This window comes from Oryzias latipes, chromosome 15 (genome assembly GCF_002234675.1).
Source record: "Oryzias latipes chromosome 15, ASM223467v1".
Lineage (NCBI taxonomy): Eukaryota > Metazoa > Chordata > Actinopteri > Beloniformes > Adrianichthyidae > Oryzias > Oryzias latipes.
In genome coordinates this window covers 2,618,561-2,643,842 of record NC_019873.2, presented here as the reverse complement: position 1 = coordinate 2,643,842, position 25,282 = coordinate 2,618,561, and the positions used below count along the sequence as shown (strand labels likewise).

Here is a 25,282-nt window from a genome sequence, read left to right as displayed (position 1 = left end):
ACTGTAATATAGATGACATCAAGCAAAGACAGATGAGCGAGCATTGATATAGGAGACAATTGGGCTTTGATTTTTCTTCATCAGAAGCTGTTTTGGTAGATAAAGCAGGGCGGGTCAGATTAACTGGCACACAGGAGCCAAACGTTGTCAGCTGGCTGAGCATGCTGCTGCTACAGGTCGCACGAAAAACAGCAGAGAAGAGCGATGAGGGGGAGAGCAGGAGTGAGAGGAATTGCTAAAATGTCCGTGTTGTGTGTGTTTGTATGTGTGCTGTGCAGCTAACCAAACACATTTTTAAAGGCATATTAACCTTCCCAGAAAGCAGAGGAAGATTTTTAGGAATACTGTATTTTCCTGCATATTTAAAACATAAAGGTTAAACGCTTTAAAATGATATATCTTGCTCTCTAACCTCTATAATGTTTTAATGTCATGTAAAATTAAGAGGAATTACATGCAGCATTTAAATTACATGATTGGTGTGAATGTGCATTGAATGTGTATTTGAGTAACACACATATCAGAGAAGAGGTCATGCAACTATACAACTCTCAAATGTAGGATGGTAATGAGTATTTAGATTGCAAAATGCCAGTGCAGCAGCCTTCTTCTTTATTACTGGAAAGAGGTCAAACGAGTGCCAGTGAGAGGGAGCAGACGATGAATACTGGAATTGGAGGTGAAAGTGCTGCTCCTGACTAGCATAATGACCTGATGTCATGTCAAAGTGGAAGACTGGGTAATTGGCTTGAGAGATGAAATGTCAGGCGCTGCCATGAAGTTGATAAAGCCAATAAAAATATAAGAGTGAGAGGATCTACTGTGCAGACCTGGAAGTGTGTCTTAATCAGGCTTTTTAGTACATTTACAATTATACAGCAGCCTTTTCTTTATGAAAATGTGTAGACTCATACAACACTTACAGTGCCCCTCTTATACTGTGCTTTAATTCATTCAATCTTTAAAAACTTATGGTAACTTCTAATTTAAATAAAACATATTATAGTAAATATCCACCAGTAATTGTTTTCAAAATTATATTTTCACTTTTTCATAGTCATATTCTTGTCCTAGGGCTGGACAAGTGTAGTGTTTGGCACTCTGACCTCACAGAAAAATGACCTGGTTCCAATCCTGGCTAGGATCTTTACTGTTTGGAGTTGGGATGTTCTTCCCACGCATGTGTGGATTTTCTCCAACCACTCCCGACTTCCTCCTACAGTTCAAACGTATGGATTTTATGTCAACTGTTGACTCTACATCGTCCCTTAGGTGTAAATGAGACCGTGTGTGCAGGTATGTCTCCCTGTGTCCCTGGGATGAACTGGTAAATCATTCAGGGTGTACCCTGCCCTCAGCTGACATGAGCTGGGAGAGGCTCAGAGACATTCGCATACATTGTTCCTTACTTTTCATACTTCTTGAGCTCTGGGCTTCAAGGTTTGTTGTGAAGAGGGTGGTTGGAATCAATTAGCAAGTACTGATCTGTGTGCGTGGGGTTTCTGTACACTTCCATGTGAAGATGCCTGTTCACTCTGATGATCCCTGAACAGCCCAGGAAAGCTAGGCTTGCAGGTGAATTTAATGTTTTGTTCACAGAACCAATATGTGCAGTAAAGGCTTCCAGTTCCTGGATTTTGATGTTGACTCGGGTCCATCTATCAGAACCAGTGGCTTGGAGAGGTGCCTGAAGAACGAGTCTTGAGCTCTTCTCACCACTTCTTTCATGAATAGATCAAAAGGGTTGAGACTGGAGCTCTGGTGTGCTCTCAGGCACACCCTCGTCTGCCTGTAGAAGTGGTTTCTGAACTGGAACGATGAGCTGTTGAGATGCACTTCCATTAGAAGTGGCATGCAGCCAGCCTTGTCCTGTCTTGTAGTCATGAAGAAGTCTCGTCTTCACTGTGCTGACTGTCCCAGTGATGGGGATACTGGTGAATAGGCAGATAACACCGTGAGGCACAATTGCCCTGTCAGAGTTTTTTTTGGAGGACAATGGTCGGATTAAAATCCAACCGTGTACATGGGATCAGAAAAGCTTTTTATGATTAGAACGAACATTCACATGGTTACACTTTCGGTCGGAATAAATCATTTGGGCATGCGCAGTAGTGTTGAAAATACCGGAAGAGGAAATAAGTCCCACAGTAAACAAACTCAGCTGCCATATACATGTCCAGTGCGAATTCTCCCACACATAACAAAACAACAAAACACACACGTAACAAAGCATCCTCCCTCCCCTCAAACACAAGTTATAAATCCGGCTGCTCTGCTCAGAGACACAGTTCGCTCGGTCAACCGGCACCCAAGACTGCGCAGGTTCCAGACATCACGGGGCACGAAGCGCTCCTCCCCTGTACCCCCCTCGTGAGGGGAGTAAGAGAGGGGAGAGGCGAAGAGCCAGCGGGCCGAGGGCGGAGCGGGGCTTCGCACCGGGCGTCTGCAGAGCAGCCGGTCGGTCCTGTTTGAGCTCTAAAGCTTTCTCTGGAGCGAAACACCGTCTGTGCATGACGTTAAACCAGAGCAGTAGTGACCCACAATCGGAATGAACGGTTTACATGAACAATGATCGGATCAACAATCGGCATTACCCACCTATCTCTGTCGGAAAGAAATTTTGATCCAAATGAGTCTGATTGGGGCAGAGTATTCCGAACGGCATGTTAACATGACGCATTTGTCTTCCGATCTGGCGTTCTTTCCGATGACTTTTGTCCATGTAAACTCAGCTACCTTCTCATATAAGTTGGCATCACTGAGTGAGCTTCATAGTCCACTGCATTCAGGATTCCAGGGCATCTTCATGGCTGGCAGGATAATGATGCTGTGTGGTTAGAGCTTTATTTTGTTCTGGAGTAAGATCAGATGGTGGTGGTTTGGCACTGCATGGAGCAGCAGAAACTGATGGGAATTCTTATTTTCCTTTCAGCTTTTAGGAATTCAACATTTAATTGAACTGAAAATTTTTACATTTGACCCCTTGATTTAGAAATTCTAATCTCACTGTTAGATTTACTGACCAATCAGTAAACAACTGATTTAATCTACTTTAACCCTTGTGCTTTCCTATGACTCCACCCTTACATTGACGTGTTCTCCCTACCATGACAAAGGTGGATAAAGGTGGAAAGATTTCATGTAATCCATGGACACCAGTGAAGATCACAAATCATTGAAGAAAAAAGGTTCAGCGCACTGTCTAGTGGGTCTAGATGACCCAACTCCCAATGGTAAAGTGCCTAGGATAGCACATGGGTTACGGGCACTGGTGAACAAAGCTGTGCTCATGTAAGTATTTAGATTAGTGTGTATTGTAAGCAGTGTGTTGAATTGATATATAAGTCACATAGCATAAGAAAATGCTGAAATTGTTACACTTTTTTGTTCTTCATCATACTAACAACAGTCTTAGTGCATGTGTTAAAGACAAACCAAATGAACATATAAACATTTGAAATGGACTAAACAAATACAGAATATAAAAATATGAATTTAAAGGTTCACAGTACTGGCTGATCGTTAGCAACATTTCAAAAACACAGCATTTTCTCATCTACGTTCCATTTAATTTGCTGTACTGGATCTTAAGGAGTTATCTAAGTTTGTATATTTCCCTTACAATGTAAATGCTCATAAGGCTAAAAACACGTGTGCTCCAACACGCAATGCAAAACTTCAGTAAATTGTACTAACTAACTTCAGAGAAAAACGCTTAGTCCTGGTGACCCTGTTCGGTGCTGTTCAGACAAGTGTCCAACTTCATTTTAACATGACAGTATCAAAGGACACATACAGCAGTCCACTGAGAGCATTTCAAAGGAAAGTCCAAAGCTGCCACTCTTTATGCAGTTGTTTGAATGTTCACAATGACAATGCATACATTGCGATGGTGTAGGCTCAACATCAGAGATTACAAAAAATAATATACGGAAATGGCTCTATGTAACCCTTGTGCTATCCTAAGCACATTATTAAAATTGGGAGTTGGGTCATCTAGACCCACTAGACAGTGCTCTGAACCTTTTTTCTTCAATGATTTGTGATCCTCACTGGTGTCCATGGATTACATGAAATCTTTCCACCTTTATCCACCTTTGTCATGGTAGGGAGAACACCTCAATGTAAGGGTGGGGTCATAGGAAAGCACATTTACTGTATGAGAAAGAAAACAAATGACTACAGTGAAGAACACAACCAACAGAAGAAATCGCACAAGAGCATGCGTTTGCTAAAGTATAGAAATAGAGTCATTGGAGGAAAAAAGAAATTTAGAGTACTAAGTTTATGAAGTCAGTAATGCGATTGATCCTATAGAGAAAAATTACTTGGGTAAAAAAAAACAAACAAACAGACAGTTAGGCAGAACAACAAAGTATACTTGGGACATGTGACTAGCTGCTCTGCTCCTCCACTAGAGAGAAATCAATCTGTTTCTCTTTTCCAGTGAAAGAGATAAAGGTTCCTAACGCATGCAGATCTCCCCGTCATTATAAGCTATTTCTTTCTCTCCAGTTTCTCATTCTTTCCAAGGCTCAGGTTTACAATAAAGTTAAACATTAATAACTAACTTTATTGACCATTCATTTAGGGCCAAATTAATATTTTGTCACCTTTTAGTCTAAAATGGTAAATTTAATTTGATACAATGTGCAAATGAATTTGTTTTAGATTGTTTCATTACTTAGTGTTAAATATATTGATAGTTTAATTTTTAGTTAGACAGGATTCAGTGTTGTTAAAAGAAAAAAGACAATGCTGTAGGGGAAATCGCAAAAGAAGAGCTTTCTAAACATGCACTGTAACCTGATAAAAGATAAAGGGTAACCGATGGTTTTGGTTTTACTGTAATTTTTGTATCTAGTTTGTTCCTAAAAAAACTGTACCTTGGCTAGTGTCGTTATTACCCGCCTTATCAAGAAGTGCAGATGAACATGAGCTTATCTCAGGGCGAGAATGCAGTGAGGTTCCATCAGAACATAGAACACAAGCTTAGATTTTCTTGAACAAAAAGCGATAAACCTGAGCCAATGACAGCCGGCAGAGAGCAGAAGGTTGCACATTGTGTTTTAATGACTCGTCCTCTACCAAGTGTGCCGCCTACCCCTGCTCATAAAACAGAAGATTTGTATAGTGTTAAACTGCTGGATGAAGTTAAAGCACATTTTCTTTTATGTACCAAAGTGGAGCTGATAAATACTTACTGATGTGCTCTCAGTCAATTTTCAAGCTTCTGATTATCGACGGAGTGTTTGCTGGAAACTCTATGCTGCTCCTGGCAGACCTCTTTGATCATAACTGAAATGAGCTGAGAGCAATGGCTTTAGTAAATTAGGGCAGTCTTAGCCACTTACCTGAATAAATCGACAAAGCTTTTTATGCTGTTAAAGATTCATTTTAACCAACTAATTTGCCTGTGGCAGACCTGTGCATCACTATTGCTTCACTACTTTATGTTGTAGATTTGCAGCATCTAGTCATTTGTCACTTTTGGCCATAATGATTCCATTTTTAGTCTTCTTTCATTCCCAGATGTCTTTTTGCCTCACATCCTCCCCCTTTTCCCACCTCCTCTCTTTCCCCCTTCATATGATGTGTTTAGCATTCAAGGCCTCTCACCGCTGCATCACAGGCCTGTTTGTATCACTGAGCTGCAAAAAGAGAAAAGGAAAGGATTCCTCAGGGAGATGGGGGGAAAATATAATTTTACAGAATGAAAACTGGATCTGTATGGATGTTTAACTACACATGCTAAACACCACCCTCAACCTGACGGACAAATGATTCATCTGTTCAGATAAACACAGCACCACACAGTATGAAATCATTGGAATGACAAAACAAGAAGAGCATTTAAAAAAAAAATTAAGTGTGAAGATGAGGGAAATGACAAAGTGATAAATTATGAGTTCAGCTTTTGATTTCAATTTTTTTTTCATGCTTGAATGATTCTTTTCCTCATTTATCGAACAGTTGCAGATCCTTCCCACCTGTTGCATCATCTAGTCTATAATTTAAGGGTTATTCCTTACTGTGTCAGGCACAATGATACTTCCTGTTTGGATTTGAGCTAAGAAAAAAATTCTTTATATTTACTTATATATATATATGTATATATATAAGTATACATATATATATAGAGATAGAAAGATATATTTAAATGCAACACCACGGGAGATCCAGAACACCAGGTAAGAGAGGACGCTATACCACACCTCCACCCTGAGCTTGGGAACATAGCCCCAACAACCACAGATACACTGAGCAAAGAAGCAACTGACCTAAAAGACAAGATCATGTCTAGAAGTAACACCAGGCAACCCAGACACCAGCTACAACGGTTAAGTGATGTACCGCCTGAAAGTCCCCTAGAAACTGTGAAGTGTGAAATGAAGCATTGAGGGCTATTCCTACCACAACAATTACAGAAACCAAGTGGTGATCCTTGAAATGCTTGGCTATAAGGGCAACTATGGGAAACCACCATGGAAACTGCCAAACAAAGGCCTTGGGCAGCTGTCTAAAGATGTACACAAGGGACAATTAAGCCAGACCAATAAACAGGCTGTTCGCAACTCAGCCTGCAAAAGTGTATGATCAATGGCAGGGTCAAAACAGCAGGGCAGACCCACCAACTATACAGTACTATTCAGTACTGGAAAAGTATATGGGAGAAAGAGACAGCACCTTAAAGCAATGCCCAATGGCTGGTCTCTCTGAGAAATGGACATGGCAACCTCCCTGAACAGAATCCAGTAACCATCACAGTGGCAGACATCTCAGAAAGAGTCTCAGGTATGAAGAACCGGAAAGCACCGGGCCCTGACCTTATACAATTCTACTGGCTAAATAAACTCACCACACTCCACGAGCGCCTGGCAGCACAAATGAACCAGCTGCTAAGAGATGGGACTCACCCCGAATGGCCAACGGAAGGGCGAAAGATCCTGATCCAGAAGGATCCCTCAAAGAATGCAGTGCCATCCAACTACCGGCCAATAACCTGTCTCTCCACAACATGGAAGCTGAATCATGATGCTTGGAGCTGTACAACATCAACAGGACCTTCATAGGGAACTCTTTAAACTGTGGAAAACCACCCTTGAAGGCAATGGGAAGCCACTTGCACAAGTGTCTATCAAATATGGGATATACCAAAGTGATGCTCTGTCCCCACTGCTGTTCTGCATAGGTCTGAACCCCCTCAGCCAAATAATCAACAAGACTGGCTATGGATACAGACTCAGAAATGGGGCCAACATCAGTCACTTCCTCTACATGGATGACATCAAGCCATATGCTAAGAGTGAGCGTGACATTGACTCCCTGATCCACACCACCAGGATCTACAGAACTGACATTTGGATGTCATTCAGGCTCGAGAAATGCAGCCGGATGGTGACAAAGAGAGGCAAGGTATTCCACACAGGAAGGGTCTCACTCCCAGAAGGAACAATAGCAGACATTGAGGACAGGCAACCTGGAGCGGGCAACAAGGAAAACTGCAACAGCTAAATACCTCCAATAAGTAAGGCAAGTCCTGAGAAGCCACCTCAATGGTAAGAACAAGACCCGGGCAACAAACAACTACGCACTGCCAGTTATCAGATGCCCTGCAGGAATAAGATGGCCAAAGGAAGAGATACAGACCAAACACGAAAGCTCCTCACTGTACATGGAAGGTTCCATCCCAAATCCAGCACCCTGAGACTGTATGCTAGCTGCAAGGAAGGAGGCTGAGGACTAGTGAGCGTGGAAGCCCCTGCCCTGGATGAAACATCCAAGATGCAAGAAAACATCAAGCTCAAGGCCCCAACTGACAGTGTGCTTAGTGAATATCTCTGGCAATGGAGAGCAGAGGACGCAGTGCTTGAGGACAGATCCTAAGAGGAGGGCAAGCCCCTGCTTGGGATGTATCACCTGACCATAACTGAAGTGGCTGATATCAAGAAGTCCTATCAATGGCTACAAAGGGCTGCCCTACAGGACAGAACTGAAGCACTCACCTTGGCAGCTCAGGAACAAGTCCTGAGCACCAGAGCCATAGAGGCTCAGATCTACCTCACCAAGACCCAAGGTATAGATCTACCACACCAGACGAGACCCAAGGTGTAGGCTATGCAAAGAGGCGCCTGAAACAATCCAGCACATAACTGCAGGGTGTAAGATGCTTGTAGGGAAAGCATACATGGAGCGCCACAATCAAGTGGCTGAAATAATATACAGGAACATGTGTGCAGAATATGAACTGGAAACCCTAATGTCAAAATGGGAAACCCCTCTGAAAGTGGTAGAGAATGAAAGGGCAAGGATCCTGTGGGAATTCCAGATCCAGACTGACGGAATGGTAATGGAGAACCAACTAGACATTGTAGTGGTGGATAAAGAACAGAGGAAAGCCGTTGTGGTGGATGTGGCAGTGCCAAGCGATGGGAACATCAGGAAGAAGGAACATGAGAAACTGGAGAAATACCAGGGACTCAGAGAAGAACTGGAGAAAGCCTGGAAAGTGAAGGTGACAGTGGTGCCTGTGGTAATTGGAGCACTCGGGGCAGTAACCCCCAAGCTGGAGGAGTGGCTACAACAGACACCTGGATAGACCTCAGACCTCTCAGTCCAGAAAAGCGCAGTGCTAGGAACAGCTAAGATACTGCAGGACCCTCAAGCTCCCAGGCCTCTGGTAGATGACCTGAGCTTGGAGGAGAAACCACGCGCGGAGAGGTGAGAGGGACGTTTTTGTATATAAATATACTCAAATCCACATATAGATTTTGTTTATGTTTTCAAAATAATCAGAAAAAACTCAGAAGTACAACACTATTAATCCAGACCAAGAATGTTCTGACTCTGTGCTCAAGCAGGTTAACATTTTACTTCTTTCGTTTTAACTGTAGTTAAGTGACTGTACAATAGAAGTCCTGCTCAATACAGAGAGATGAGTCCCGAAGTCTATGCGCCTTGAAAGGAACCGCCCAGGTCAACAGGCTAATGATGAACCTTTGCTCTCTTGGTAATGCAGTTGAGTGGTGTAAATCATTCATTCCTGAGCAGAGGAGTGTGTGCAACACATTCACAAGATACTCCAATTAGAAATGAATAATTACTGCACTACTTATTTACATTCAAAAGGCAGCACATTCATTGAATGAAGACTTGGTCAGTCAGCATGATCTGCATTGGAGGTCCTTTTGTGATCATTCATATTCTGTACCTCCACAGAAATGGCTGGCTGACGCACACACACCTCAGAGAAACCCTCTCAACACATGGCTCATCCACATACATGACCTTAAACACAGAGGAATGAAAACAAATACAAATGTACACAGCAGACTCAGCCAAGCTTATGAGAACCCACTGGACCATTGTCTTGCAGACAGAAGCCCTGCTCAGAAAGAAAGAGGTGGAAAAACTCCAGTCGTTAAGCCTTAAGCCATCCACTAATTACCTGTCAACATCTGAGAAGGGGGAAGAGCCAAAGGGGCAAATGGTATCCCAAACTGCACCCTCAGTGAAGAACACTCTACATTTGAGTTTATGGATGAAGGAATAAACGTTGTAATGATAAACAGAGAAAAATGATCCGAAACATGCATTTTTAATGCAGTTGTTGAATGTAATCATGATTGTTTCTGATGCATTTCTGGTCATTGTTAATAAATAAATAAAAAGCAGGTTTTTTTTACATTTCGGACTTGTTCTTTTGTGTTTCTCCAAAAGAAGCACAGCATTAATTTGAGTTGAACAAGATTTTATTGCCACGGTTTGCTTCTCTGCGTCCTCTGAGTCACAACTGAATGTGTTTTTGTATTTTTTTTTATCAATCACAGTGTAAGATTACCGTACTTACAGTATATCTTGTGTAGACTAGAGCACATTTCATGTAGAAGAAGTTAGTTGCTCGAGGTTTTTTATGATTACTTTTAAATGTATATGAGGACCAATGGCTTCACTGTCATAATGATATAGGAGAAGGTAAAAAGGCCCCTCAAACAAACACAGGGACCAGAACCAGTCCTGCTGGGACGTGGATATAATCCCGCTAAGAAGTGTTGTGGTTCCCAACTCATAGCCAGAGATCTCAGGGTAAGTTATACTCCCATTAGTTGTCACACATCTAGGTGTGTAAAATGTGTTCCCCACATTTGGCCCATCCCCTGGGGGAGCGGAAAGCTGCAGACACACCCATGCTCAGGAATCATTTGGTGGTTCAAACCCCAATTCCAACTGGGACATTGGGTCCCATGCTTAGAGTCTTTGGTATGACCTGGACTTGGATTAGAACTCAATCTTCTATCCCCAAAGCAGGCACTCTATCTCAATGCCACTGAGCTGGTCTTGACATTATATCAATTGTAGCAAACTTTTAAAATAAAAAAAAACATGTTTTTTGTTTTTCATACATATTTTTACATTCACAGTCAATGATGTTTTATGTACCATTTAAATTTTTTCTGCTTCCATCAACAAATAGCACAATAAATAACACCCATTAGGTTAAAACATACAGCACTGTTTTGCACAATACTGATGCAGCACGGCCGTTTGTAGTGTCTGAGTGCAGCTGCATCCCAAATTCCTCTAAACTGCTGAACTGAGCCTATGCCAAAGAGCAACAGAGTGTGGATCACTCAGCAAGTTCATTAGTTAAACAAGTATGGAATTAAAGCTTTAGCTCACTGTTAAGTTTTGCGCTCAAAAATATGTTAATTAAATTATTTGTGTTTAAAACAGTTTACCATGAGATTCATTTCAGAGGTAAAACCACAGGTACAACGATCACGTATCTAGATCTGTTTTAGCAGGACTTGCAGTAATGATAAAGAATATATCATTCTGAGGTCCAGGGAGGAGGTTTCCTCTCTTGATATGGTAAATGGCGTATACTCATATGGCGATTTTCTACCTACAAGGACAAAGCGCTTTACAGTCACAGATCCATTCACCCAGTCACACACACATTCACACACTGGTGGCGGCTCCGCGGCCAAACACAGGCGCCTGTCTACCACCAGAGGCAAGGTGGGGTTCAGTGTCTTGCCCAAGGACACTTTGACTCATGGGCGTGCAAGGCGGGAATTGAACCTGCAATCTTACGATCATGGGTCAACCGCCCTACCACTGCACCACGGCCGCCCCGATATTATAGTTACTATCCAAAGTCACCAATTAAATATGAGAAAGACAGTTAAAACTGTCCAAATCAGAGAAATGCAATTCAATTCTAACCCATGTGAACAAATTCTGTCAGATCCTGCTAACCCCTTAAGGTTGCCTTTGCTCAATGCCGGATCTATATGTAGTAACTCATTTTTAATTATTTTATTTCTCCTTCCAATTTGAATTGTATGCCTTTATCAATTTACACTGATAGCAAAAAGATCTGCTGTAAAGTGTTAGATTTCTTTGCAAAGATGCTCTTCTTCACTTCAGAATCTGCTGGAATTAAGTTATTTGCACGATTGAAGAGTTACAGTAGTTAAAAGACTGTCAACACTGGATCTAAAGCTCCGGTGTAAAAGGCTTAAGAGACCTAGTTGAAAAAAGATCTAAGAGAATCCAGTGCACAGCTTTCCTTTAATATTAGAGAACAAAGACGTGTTTGTGCCTTATTTGGAGATAATATACTTAAAAGCTGCTGATGGTCCCAGTTGAAGCTCAAGGTTTATTATGAAATATACAAAGAAGTTTTAAATGCGCTTAAAGAGACCGTGTCAAATTGCAGTGCCATCGTCAGTGCCCCTTGCTACAATTAACAAGTTAACAAACCTCCCAGCAACACTTGCTTCCGAACCCATTTCCACATTTCAATGCCATGACTTCGAAAACAATTTTAAAGACAAAATGCTAAGAAAACAAAGGTGCAATATATTGAGTGTTTGTTACTACTGAGTTGAATGCAAATAGGAAGTGTGCTTTAAAATAAGGAAATCATATCCATAACCAATGTGGTTTTAATACTTGATCCGTCATGATGGTGTGAAGCTTCAGAAAAACTACTGAAGGGACAAACCAGACAGACTGCGAGGAAGAGCCTTTCATGTTTGTTTTAAACTTGAATGTTAGCTTTGTGTTGCAGTGGGTTATGTCAGTAGTTTAACATGATAGCTCTGAAAACAACATTCACATGTATCAATCTTTTAAACACAACTGAGCGGAAGAAAAGCAGCTCAGTCCAAAATAAACACATTTAAATTATAATAAAATAAAGTTTAGCCACAAAAACAGAAAGGGGTTTGTACAAATATACACCTTGTGTGTCTGCAGCTACAGTACATAACTCCTCTTGTAACAGTGACATCTGTCCTACACCAGAGGCCTTCAACATCTATCTGATTGCTCAGCTGCTGGACATTACATTAGAAAAAAACAGGAATCCAGATACAGAGTGCAGCTTCTCCACTTACAAATGCCTGGTATTGTAGAGGAGGCACCTTTTAAAAAGGAAACCCACATGTTTTCCAACAGGTGATTTTTGTCATGTACCACTTTAAAAGAATCTCCAGAAAAAAATCCTATTTTTGGGCTGTGTATGTCACTATCTGGTGAAAGTATTTTTCAAGAAGCAAGTTTAATAATTAAACCATTCATATTAGTTTGATTATTTATTAGTTTGCACAGAGGTAAAACGTTTTAAATTCAATGAAATGTATTTAAAAGATTTGAGTTTTTTTTACTGAAATGTTAGTATTTTGGTGTTACACTCTCTCCATCACAACACTGACAGCACTGAAGCCTCACTGTGGGTTGTTAAAGTGAGGATTGTTACACAAGCTGACTGTTGAGTCACAGTGATTTGTGAGTGTGTCTTTGTGGACTTGTGTCTTTTCTCCTCAGAGAACGTACAATGTCTACATCATTCACCACACAGTCTGAACAGCCACATCCCTGTTCTGCTGGGTAACTTCCAGGTTGTCCTCATCATTTAATATAGACTCAAACTGACATTTTTTAACTTTCACTTTATTGGTAAATGTTTTATGTTTTCTGTCATAGTCACTTGTATTTTTGAGCACAGCAATATATCTGGTATCATTTGAAGAAGTATTAGTTTATGCCTTTCTTCTATGGTTTGCAAATACTGACCTAGCATAGCATGAAACTATGACTTAAAAAATAATCCCCCTTTTGCAGAATATAGTTTGTGTTTCTCTGGGTCTGTTCCAGATATTGTGTTGCTTTTAATGTGCTCTCCACTCTCAATTTGTAATTATTCTCAAAACTGTTTTGTGACCTCATCAAAATGATTTCAGTGCATCGGAAACCATGTCTTTAATTGCATTGATTCTAGGATCCACTACTTGCAAAAACAGCCTGTAAAAAAAAAAAAAAAGTTCTCACAGCTTACAATTAATTTACTGCAGTCCATCTGTTTTTGGCAAATTGGCACAATGGCATTCCCAGTTAAAACAACAAAGGAAGAATGATCTACAGTGAAGGATTTTGATGTCCCTCAGTGCATCATTTAAAAGTGCTTTATCCACAGAAACGCAAAACAATATTTAGCCTGACGTTTTGTTACTACTGAGTTAAATGCAAATGTGTTTTAAAATAAGGAAATCATATCCATAACCAATTTGGGTTTTGATACTTGATCCCTCATGATGGTGTGAAGCAGAAGAGACAAACCAGACAGACAGCAAGGAAGAGCCTTTTATGTTTGTTTTAAACTTGAATGTTGGCTTTGAAAAAGCGGGAAAGCGTTGCAGTGGGTTATGTCACAGCAGTCTTTTAAACACAACTGAGCTGGAGAAATGCAGTTATGAAAAATCAAAAGGATTACAGGATTTAGATTTTTGTTTTATGATTAATTGAAATGCTTGCAAAGAAATATTAACTGTAGTTTATTTTGTAGGCTATAGACCAATATTTGTAAAAAATTCAAAAATCTCCAGAAGGATAACTGCAACAGATGGTTTATTCACCACAGAGCCTTTCTCTTTCTTTACCATCACAGTGGATATAACTTTGCCTGAAGTTAATTGAAAAATTAAAGCTATCCGTGTGCGAATCCTGTCCAAACCATTTGCACAGCATTCCACATTAACATACATGCGTAGAAGCCCAACATAGCCTGGAGCTACAGCTAAGTACCGTAATTGCTAACAAAGCCAGAGAGAGTTGACAGTCTGACCTGAGAAGTTGGAGAACTGCAAAATACAAACCCTTTGAAATTTCCTCCAGTAACATATATAAGCTCCCAACACATTCACGCAGACATCACAAATGCACATCTGCCGAGGGTATTAGAAAAGACAGAATGAATAGATCAACAAGCTAGAAATGTTTGAAGCACCAGAGGGTAGAACACATTCCACATCTATTTGCCTTCAGAAACATTTACAACTTGGTGCTGATTTAAGCAAAGTACCTATAAGGCCACCATTTTCCTCACTAAAGATTTATCCTTGTTCATCAGTTCCCAAATTGCAAATTCCAAGCCCACTCATCACAAGCTGATTTACAGCACACAACACAAACAGTGTTCTGTCAGGACAAACAGGGGAGATGGAGGGGAATTCATCCAGGTTTGCCTGCAAGCATAATACCTCCATCAGAACATTTCCTTCATTTTTCTCTTGCAAACAAACAAACAATTAATATTTCATAAATATTTAGTTGGGGTAGTGGCTAGACTCTGCTTGGAGCTGGTCTAGAATGGAGATGTAAGGCTCCTCCTTCCCTCCACTAGCCTGGGTGTACACCTTGGGCAAGTGTTAGCACACCCTGAGCCTCCCTAGTCAGGGTACGACATTGGCGGTTCTGGCTATCAACTCGATAACAGTTCCGGCAGTCGGCAGTGATGTCTATGTCAACTCGGCAACATCTCTGGCAACAAGCAACAGAAGAGTTATGCAGTCGTCTCAACTATGTTGTGCCACTGGGCAACATAATCTTCTGCCAAGGGACACTATTGTGCACCATTTAGTGTCGTCATCGTAGGTGCAGCCTCACTTCAATCATGGAAGTAAATTCGAATTTGACAAGTCATATTACCGCATTCGGGGTAGCCGATGCGCCACAGGACACGGCCGCGGTGAACAAGAAACGAAATCCGTGCAAATCACAATCACAATCACTAAAGCTTGGTGCATGGAATGTAAGAACAACAAACGACAGTGATGGTTCAATCAGACCAGAACGCGCAACAGCCATCATAAGTAAAGAATTCGAAAAAGCCGCAGCCCAGGGCTGCCTGGGTCCGGATGCTGGGGGGGCTTCTGGCCTGGGGGGCTCTCCTCCCCTCTCCTGGTCTGGCTGGTCTGGCTGGGTAGGATCTGGCTCCCTTTATGAACACACGGTTCACGTCGGCAGCATGCATGTATCTCCACCCCCACGTGCACGTGCACACTCCACACTGCTCCCTGTCTGCTTCATCCCTCCTCCTTACCTACAGTGTATTGATGGACAGTTTTTTTTTCTCGCTCATCTTAGTGTCAGATTTTCACCTTTGATGTAACATTCGTCTTTCCAGCAGATCTGGTATAATTGTTACAGCTTAAATTAATAACTTAGTCAAATCAGTGCTTGTATCCCCCACCTTTTCACCTTTTTTCCTTTTACTCTCTTCCACCCTCCCCTCACATTCTTCCCCTCTCCCTCCCCACACACACTAAATGTAACAAATAAATAAAAAATAATACGACAAAAAGGGGTTTATACAAATCTACACTCTAGTTTCTTGAAGCTATATAACCTCTTTTTGTGATAGTAAAACCTGTCCAACACAAAAAGCCTTCAGCTCTAATCTGTTTGCTCAGCTGTTGGACAGAACAAGTTAAAGAAAAAAAAAAAAAAAAAAAAGCGAAAAAGCCGCTATTGATATTTGTGCCTTAAGTGAAGTTCGTCGACCTGGAACGGGAAGTCTTGTTGAGAAAAGCCATACAATCTTTTGGAGCGGAAGTGACAAAAAAGAAGCAGGCGTGGGTTTAGCCAGCAAGAACGATCTCCTGACGCAGTTTGATTTGAATCCAACCCCAATAAACGACAGACTTTCCATACTACGAGTAATGTTAAAAGGTGGTGACTATTTGACGCTTATCAGTGTGTACGGACCAACTATGCAGAGGACTCAAGAAGAGAAGGAGCAATTTTAAGAACAGCTTGGAGATTGTGTAGAGAATGCAAGAAATGACAGCATTATTATTCTAGGTGATCTAAATGCCCGTGTTGGAAAAGACTGGTCATCCTGGCCCTCAGTAATCGGAAAACATGGAGTTGGAAACATGAATTCCAATGGACTCATACTACTTGAATTTTGTTCCAGGTATCAGTTATGTGTCATGGGAACCGTGTTTCAAATGAAAAACAGTCTTAAAACCACTTGGCAGCATCCACGCTCTAAATATCTTCACCAAATTGATCATGAACTTGCCAATGCAAGTGCAAAAGAGTATATCACCACTGCAAAAGTTGACACCACAGCTGATTGCTTTACAGACCATAAACTACTAACCTCAAAATGCAAGTTCAGAATTCAACGTAAAAAGAAAGGTTTGAAACCCCCTAAAAAATTTGATATCACGTTAACTTCAGAAAAGAAACAATGTTTGAAACTGTTTCTTGATGAGAAGCTTCCAGATTGTAACCTTGATTGGGAAGAATTTAAAGTGACCTTGCAGGAAGCTGCTAAACACACTTTTAATCAAAAGAAAAAAGTAGCAAATGACTGGTTCGACGATCAAGACGAGGAGATACAACAACTCTTGAAAGATAAACAAAGGAATTGAAATGAATTACGCGAACGCATCAGGCTTTTGAAAAATCAATGGTTTCATGAAAGAGCAGCAGAAGCTCAGTCCAAAAACCACAGAGAATTCTATGCAGCTATCAATAAGATCTACGGTCCCAGGAGTAAAACCACACACCCAGTACGGTCGAAAAGTGGCGCCCTTCTTACATCAACCCCGAGCATCAAGGGTAGATGGGTAGAACACTTTAACGAGCTACTTAACCAACCAACAACTGTTGACGCGAGTCTTATTGATGATATCGAACAGCTCCCAACCGATGTCTCACTTGATCTTCCAATAACTGAAGAAGAACTTGATATTGCACTCAAAAATACAAAACTTGGTAAAAGCCCCAGTCCTGATGGTGTTTTGCCTGAAGTACTTATACATGGTGGTAATACCCTAAAAGCATTCCTTTTCAAGATTATTTCAATGTTCTGGATCACTGAAAACATACCATCAGAAGTTACCGACCCAAACATCACCATCCTCTTCAAAAAGGGAGACCGAAGTCAATGCGGGAACTATCGAGTGATTTCTCTGTTAAGTGTGGTGTGGAAAGTGTTTGCTGATATCCTCTTACAGAGACTCAAACGCATAGCTGACAAGGTTTATCCCCAGTCACAATCCGGATATCGTGAAAACAGAAGTACCATTGATGGAATCTTTACTCTCAGACAACTTATGGAAAAAGCTAAAGAACAACGTCAAAACATGTACATTGTTTTTGTTGATTTTACCAAGGCTTTCGACACCGTAAACAGGGACTTTCTCTTTAAAATCTTGAGTAAGCTCGGCTGTCCACCAAAGTTCGTCAGGCTGATTCAAAGTCTTTATTCTCAAGTTAATGCCCGTCTTATTGTCGATGGAGTCTTGACCGAATTGTTTGAATATAACAGTGGTGTGAAACAGGGATGCAAGTTAGCACCCACACTGTATGGTATCTATGCTTCAGTTCTTCTTCTACTTGCATACAAAAATATTAGCCAACAATTCAGTATCAAAATTAGATTCTGCTACGATGGTGATCTCTTTGACTTAAAGAGATTGAAAGCCAAAACCAAAACCTTTACTAACTTTATCAGAGAAGCACAGTACGCTGATGATATCGCTATCTTTAGCGACTCCTCACTTGGTCTGCAGACATTGCTAACGGCATACAACGACATGGCAAAACGAATGGGTCTGTCTATCAATGTCCAAAAGACTGAAACTATGTGCATTGGTCCGGAAGAGCAGTTTTTCATCAACGGCAAGCCAATCAAAAATGTAAACCGTTTCAAATACCTAGGGAGCATTGTTACCAGCGACTGTTCAGTAAAAGAGGAACTAGTCACACGTACACAAGCTGTATCATTTGCGTACGGTCGGTTACATCAACGTGTTTTCGATTCCCATGACCTTACACCCTCGACAAAGCTGAAAGTTTATACCCAATGTTTGACGCCATTACTTACATATGGTTCCGAAACCTGGACACTGTACCGACATAACATCAATCAGCTTCGGACAGTCCAATAGCGTCATCTGAGGAAAATACTAAGGATAAAGTGGAACGACTACATAAGCAACGAAGAGGTGTTACAGCGAGCGAATGCTGAGGATATTGAAATCACCTTAGTTAAAAGTCGTTTGCGCTGGCTCGGTCATGTATCTAGAATGGATAACAATCGTCCTGTAAAATCCCTCCTCTATGGTGAACATGACGATGGTATTCGTCCTGTTGGTCGACCGAAACTTAGATATAAGGACACTTGTAAAAGTATTCTGAAGTCAGGAGGAGTTTTAGATCAATGGAAGGAGTTGGTTGCCGACCGACCGCTCTGGAGAAGAACCATCGTAAATGTTTGTGAAGCCACGAATGCAAACCGAATTGCAAGCTATAACCGAAGAAAGGAGCACCGAGCACGAAAGAAAGCCTTGAATGGAATTTGAACTTGATAGAATTTGTCTTTATTATTTATGCTTTAAAGTGTTTTACCCGTATCGGGTTTAGGCGTATTATTATTATTATTAAAATATTTAGTCTGTTACCTTATTACCACAGGTGTTTTGACTGGCTTTTGTGATTACCCTTAAGGCACTTCTTAAAAGTTTTTCACACTTCCTACTTACAGCATACCTTGCTTAGTTGACGTGCTGGTGAACCACTGTTGTTGACAGTCTGACATTTCAAATGTAGCAGCGGCGACTCCTTAACATTCCGCTCCTGGTTTCTGTCCTTCCCCAAATGGGCGTGGCTGGGAGTGTAGGGCAAGGTGGCAGATGAGGGGGCCCGCTGCAGCGCTGTGCAGGACAAACCCTGGAAGTTTGAGGGCCTGATCACAAAGGCCTCCAGCGCTATATTAGCGGATACCTGCAGCACGAATCACCCAAAATTTGGGCGTTGAGGACAGAGATGTAGAGGAAGAGAGAGGAGGGCAGCATTGTTAAATGAGTATAAGTGAAAGCAGGGAGGAAAAAAACAGAGAAAAACAGGACAAAACAAAGAAAGGAATAACTTTTTTTGCTTTATTCTACATTATTGTTTCCCTCTTTAGCACTGTGCCTTGACTGAAAGATTGCTCATGTTTGGAGGTTCAGGCTCACCTTTGAAATGACCTGACTGTCTCCAGCCAATGCCAGGTCAGCAATGCGCTCCACACACTGGACGATCCTGGTGCACGCCCTGGCTTCATTCTGAGCCATCCACAGCAGGTGCTCTTCCACCAGCATCATGTTACTGGCTATGTCTGATACGTAATCCCCCAGCTGAGGAAATCCAATCAGATATGAATGCAAATACAAAATTACTGTGCATGAACCGTATCCCCGCCAATGTCTGCCTTTATAATCCCTAGTCAGAATTGTGAGGAAGACAATGGCGGCTTCATCCATTACAAGGAGATTTAATTTAGATTAGCATTTCCAATGGGGTATAATCTCTTTTTTGGGACATCCGTTCTCTTTCTACATTTCATTGTTCCTTCATTTGACTATTCTGAAAGAGAGTGTCTCAAGGGCTTTGTCTTTAAAATGATAAAGCTGTAAACATCTTAAAACAATTTTACCTCCCAAGTGAACTATGATGAGTAATTACACAAGTGAGAGCTGATATTGATTGTGCTCACTTACTAGAATCTGAGCTTCAGTGTGATGTAAAACCAAAGATAAAAAGCTGGCTTCCACATGAATGAATACATCTTCATAACTTTTAGCATCACTCAGGTCCAACGATCATGTGAACAGAAAATCACTTGAGATAAAAAAAAGTAAATTGTCTGCAATAATTTGATGCTGTGGTGTGCTTTCTGTTCATGACACAATCCTTTTACAGATCTTTCAAACTTACATACATTCCTGTTTTTTTATGACTCTTGAGAAGCAAATGAAGCCTGTAGATGAGGCAGCACTTCATAAAAAAGAGTGGAAACTCAGAATGTGCTACTGTTTCCCACTCAACAGAAACTGTGAAGGTCATAGGTGATTTCATAGATTATGCCAAGTTTTCTGTTTATGTCATATTTACTAGTTTTCTATTCCTGCTCTTTCTCTGAGGTTCTCTGATTTCAGTTTTTAATCATCCTGTTTTTTTTAACCCTTGTGCTATCCTAGGCACTTTAACGTTGGGAGTTGGGTCATCTAGACCCACTAGACAGTGCTCTGAACCTTTTTTCTTCAATGATTTGTGATCTTCACTGGTGTCCATGGATTACATGAAATCTTTCCACCTTTATCCACCTTTTTCATGGTAGGGAGAACACGTCAATGGGGTCATCTAAGATGGCACAAGGGTTAAATGAGCTGGTTGAAGAGACATACTTAAAAAAATGACTTCTGTTTTCCTTAGTGAATATTTAGCAGAAAAATAAACAGAAAGCTTAGCGAGATAAAATAAAAGATAAGGAACCTGTTAGAATAGTCAAATTTTTTTATACCTTTTTCTTATTGACTAATGCCTGTACAGATGCCTTGATCAAGTAAAGTTGCTGTGGTGAACTCATGATCCAACTTACTTTTTTGTGTTTCTGCATGAGCCGTGTGAGTCGTTCCACCAAGTGGGTGACGAAGATGACATCCATGACATCACTGAAGTGTACTGCTCTGCTGGTGAAGGCTACTAACTGCTGGCCTAAAGGCTGGACATTTGTGCCATTGATGGGTGTCTAGAAAAAAAATAGTAACTAATGATTCAATTTAGTGATCTATATTGCTTTAATTTATATAAAAGAGCCTTTATCTAACACGGTTTTGACATCATTAGGTATAATATAATAAAGTGATTTTCTTAAACAATATTTATTAAATCTTAGAGCTGGGGTTCTTAAAGTGCGGCCGGGGGCCAATGGCGGCCCGCGGGAAGGTTTTTTGTGACCCTCAATAAAAGAGAGCCAGAGCAGGTTCCTTTAAGGGAAAAATGTTGTGCTGGCGAAAAGAAATGGCGCTTTCAGGCTAAATGGACAAATGCTTACTTTGCCGTACCTCATGGATAAAGTCCTGTGCCGGATTTGCAAGCAGGTAAATGCAATGCTCAAAGAATATAATATAAATCATCACCATGTTACAAATCATAAAAACTATGACAAATTTACCTTAAAAGAGCGCAACAATAAGCTCCAACAACTACAATGAGGCTGTGCTGCACAGCAGATAATGTTTACTAAAATGGCTAAATCCAGTGAAGCTGTGACAGAAGCTAGTAGCTACGTTGTGGCTTTGGAAATGGCCCGGTGTAGTTAGTCCTTCAGTCACAGGGAGTTTGTAAAAAGAATGTATGCTGAAAGTAGCTGACATTGTTTGTCCAGAGCAAAAGAAAGTCTGTCAAATGATACAATTACTAGACGAGTAGAAGATCTGGACAGCAACCTCTGACCACAACTGGGAAAACATCTGGAGGCCCTGGTTAACTGTACAAATGACACTTAGTCATTAAAGTTATTAAAAACAACTTTTTCTGTTTATCCTTTTTTTTCACCAAAATTGTCCCCCAGTCTAATGTCGAATTCTTAATTTGGCCCTCCTCTACAAAAACTTTGAGAACCCCTGCTGTTGGCATAATTTCAAACAGGTAAAATATTTGTTAAAAAACTTGAATGAAAAGTCTTAGCTCCACTCATGTTGATGTGTTGCTTTAGTCTTTCACTATTCCATGGTGTCTCCATGGTGTCAATTCCCCTTTATTCACATGTATCCCCTACACTCTGACACAAAACTATCTAGTCGGTCACTCTACATCTTACAGGCACCTTTGTCAAATGTCTGTCCCTGTTGCACATCTAACGGCTCCTAAATTTATCTCCAACCACTTGCCCAGTGTCCACCACCAGCATCCACACTACAGGGTTTCATCAAACCTGTCACTCAGCTTTTCCCTGGGTATAACCCTTGAATACTGCGACTTCTTGCCAAAGACTGTCACACATTGTCAGTCAATGTTATACTTTGTGTTTACACAACCTATGGATTTATACAACATCCTCTTAATGAATGAGGTTTACACTGAACAACTTTTACACCAATACCTGGGAGAGCGCATGCAGCCCACGAGTCACTTCACTGGTATAAGGGCACTGAGTGTAGTCCTCTTCAGCCCATCGCCCAGCCCGATCACATTGCCGCCAAGCTTTCTTCTCCTTCTGGGTGGTGGAACCAAAGGTTGGCAGAGTACAGGGCAGGAATGCCAGAGAGCCAGCCAGAGTTTTTGGCCAACTGACATCAACAAAGCAGAACAGAAGCTTTTGTTTAGGTTTCAGACTGATTCAGACTTTACCTGTTCAGTAGAACAAAAGGGTAATTTAAAATCTTTGCATTTCTGACTATTTTACGCTTACAGAATATAGAAAAAGGCATTTTTATAAAGAGCATTTGTTCATGTGATTAACACTAACACTCTTGATCTCAGTTCAGATGCAAGGCTAGTATGCACTTGTTTAATTGAACTAAATAATTTTTTGACAAAAATATAAATATCATGCAATTTGCTCTCTGCACTTGATGGTTTCCGTTAAAAAGAAAGCAGAAATATTACTCATTGGTTAAAGAGCACAACTCTAAAGACGTGAAATCTGGTTTGAAGTTATAACTTGCTTTCTCTAGGCTTCCACGTTCTTCTTTTTTTCTCCCCACTCTATTTCTGTAGCAGCAGCTGCTTAGTAATATATGGCGTTAATTTCACCTCAGACAAAAAAGGGGCTCATTTTCCAGGCCATTACTCCAAAGCTCTGTCAGAAACAAAGCATCTGTGCTTGCTGTGCTGAAAGTGGGCTGTAAAGTACAGCAACTACCAAAGAGAATACATGACAACAACACACCCACAGGAGAGGCGAGGTGGATGATGGGAACCTTGTTCACTACAAGGTTGCAAAATGTTCACAAAAAGTAAAGAGCAAACCAGAATATGTGGAAGACCTATGAGTGGTTTTGTTTAAATGTGAAATTTTATTCATGGAAACAAGAACCCTGTGATAGTTACTGGATAAATGAGGCTTACAATGAGCAGCAAGGATAGAGTTACCATGCTGAGCAAATGAAAGTGCCATCTCAAATCATTATCCGCTCTGACCGTAGCGCTCAATTCTACAGGTCAGGTTCTAATATTGTGTTTATCTATAAGCACAGGCTCATTTGAGTTCTGATCAAAGAATCCTACCAGGACCTGAAGGAATTACAAGTAGGTTTGATGATAATTAATTATAGTTTAATACTACTACAAAATATGCAAAGACTTTTCTTTTGTTACTATAGAACTTGCTAAGGTTGAGATTGTATGCATACTACCTTTTTTGCCTTTTTTTCTACATTGATTTTACTTTGAACAATTCACTGACCACCGTCAAGAGCATGAGTAGTTGTTCTGTCAGTTAGATCTAGTGCTATAAGCTAACTGTGCTAGCTATGTAACTGTGTTGGACTCTTTTTTTTTCAATGTCACGAATAAGAGTATATATCAGAGTAAGTAGTGTTTGTTTTAGCAGCATTAGTGTCATGGTGCCTCTGTCAGCCCCACCCCTCTCATGACAGAACGAACTGGCCAAACTTCTGACCCAGCTGACCCGGAAGAGCTCAACCACTCTATCTCACTGCAAGGAATTCAACTCGACCTGCAAGCGGATGCCATAACTAAGATGTCTTCAGCGCAATACGACCTTTACCGTCGTATGGAAAGTATTTCACAAACTCTAAATATTTTATCTGGTCACTTTTCCAGATCCACAGCTGCTACGGCTCATCCTCCTCCTGGAAATGCCTCGGAAACCCACCTTTTACCCGGAAATCCTCCAGCGCCTCTCACAGTTCCGCCATCAGAAAACTTCCGTCTACAGCCGGAACCATTCTACGGTGATATCGAAGCCTGTGGTGGTTTCCTGCTGCAGTGCCAACTCATATTTCAGCAAGCACCCAGGTATTATCAAACGGATCACAGCAAAATAACGCTCATAGTTAACGCCCTACAGAACAAAGCGTTACAATGGGCACAAGCTTTCCTAGCAGCTCACCCCATTTCACATTTACCATTTGACCGCTTCATAGGAGAATTCCGTTTAGTATTTGATAAACCACGTAAGCAGGAAGATGCAGTACAGCGATTGCTGAGCCTCAAGCAACGCAATCGACCGCTTTCAGATCACGTCATTGATTTTCGTATTTTGGCAGTTGAAGCGGGTTGGCCCGAACCCGCTCTCAAAGGCATCTTCTACCAATCTCTCAACGACCGCATTAAAGATCACCTTTGTACACAACCTGAAGCTAATTATTTTGAAGAACTTGTCACTGCAGCCCTTCGATCGGATCTTCGACTTAGTGAACGCCAAGCTGAACGGGACCACCTAAACCAACAAGTCACCTACGACACCCCGGAGGAACCTATGCAAGTGGGACATTCCAAACTCTCCGCTGAAGAAAGGAGAAAACGAAGAGATGAAGGTCTGTGTTTTTACTGCGGAAATCCTGGTCACAAGGTAAATCAATGCAACCGTCATTTAAAACTCACAGACCCCCCGTTAGATTGCTATCTAACGGGGAACGATTCTACCAGACCTGATGGTGATAACTTCTTTTTCGCCCCTGTCAAGATCTGCCACCAAGCTAAGATTCATGAATTTAAGGCTCTCATAGACTCTGGTGCTGAACAATGCCTAATCGATCAGCAATTAGTTAATCAGTTTTCTCTTCCCACTGAACTCCTTGTTTCGCCCATCAAAGCTGCTGGTCTGGGAGGTCAACACCTTTCCAGAATCACTCATTGTACTAAGCCCCTCCTATTCATCACGTCAGGTAATCATAGATAATATTTACAGTTTTTCATCACCCAGACTCCCCAAACTCCTATAGTGTTGGGGTTTTCTTGGTTAAAACGTCACAATCCTCAGATCGACTGGCTTAACGCACGCGTCTCTCATTGGAGCACCTTTTGTTTAGCCAACTGCTTACATTCCGCTGTACCCACCGTATCACCCGTAGTTCCCAATATCACTGAAACCGCGGATTTATCTAAAATACCCCCCTGTTATCATGATCTCAAGTTGGTTTTCTGTAAAACCAAGGCCAGCGCCTTGCCACCTCACAGACCC

At 41.2% G+C, this 25,282-nt stretch overlaps 1 protein-coding gene across 1 annotated transcript in view; it reads right to left on the bottom strand.

The window, feature by feature from the left end:
* Window positions 1–25,282, bottom strand: part of LOC101156843 (adhesion G protein-coupled receptor A3) — a 207,733-nt gene that overhangs the window by 111,349 nt on the left and 71,102 nt on the right. The window contains exons 9-12 of the mRNA XM_023963140.1: window positions 22,235–22,421; window positions 20,729–20,878; window positions 19,323–19,484; window positions 18,856–19,089 (exon numbers count right to left, since the gene is read on the bottom strand). Coding sequence (XP_023818908.1) covers window positions 18,856–19,089; window positions 19,323–19,484; window positions 20,729–20,878; window positions 22,235–22,421 — 733 coding nt within the window. The remainder of the gene's footprint in view (window positions 1–18,855; window positions 19,090–19,322; window positions 19,485–20,728; window positions 20,879–22,234; window positions 22,422–25,282) is intronic.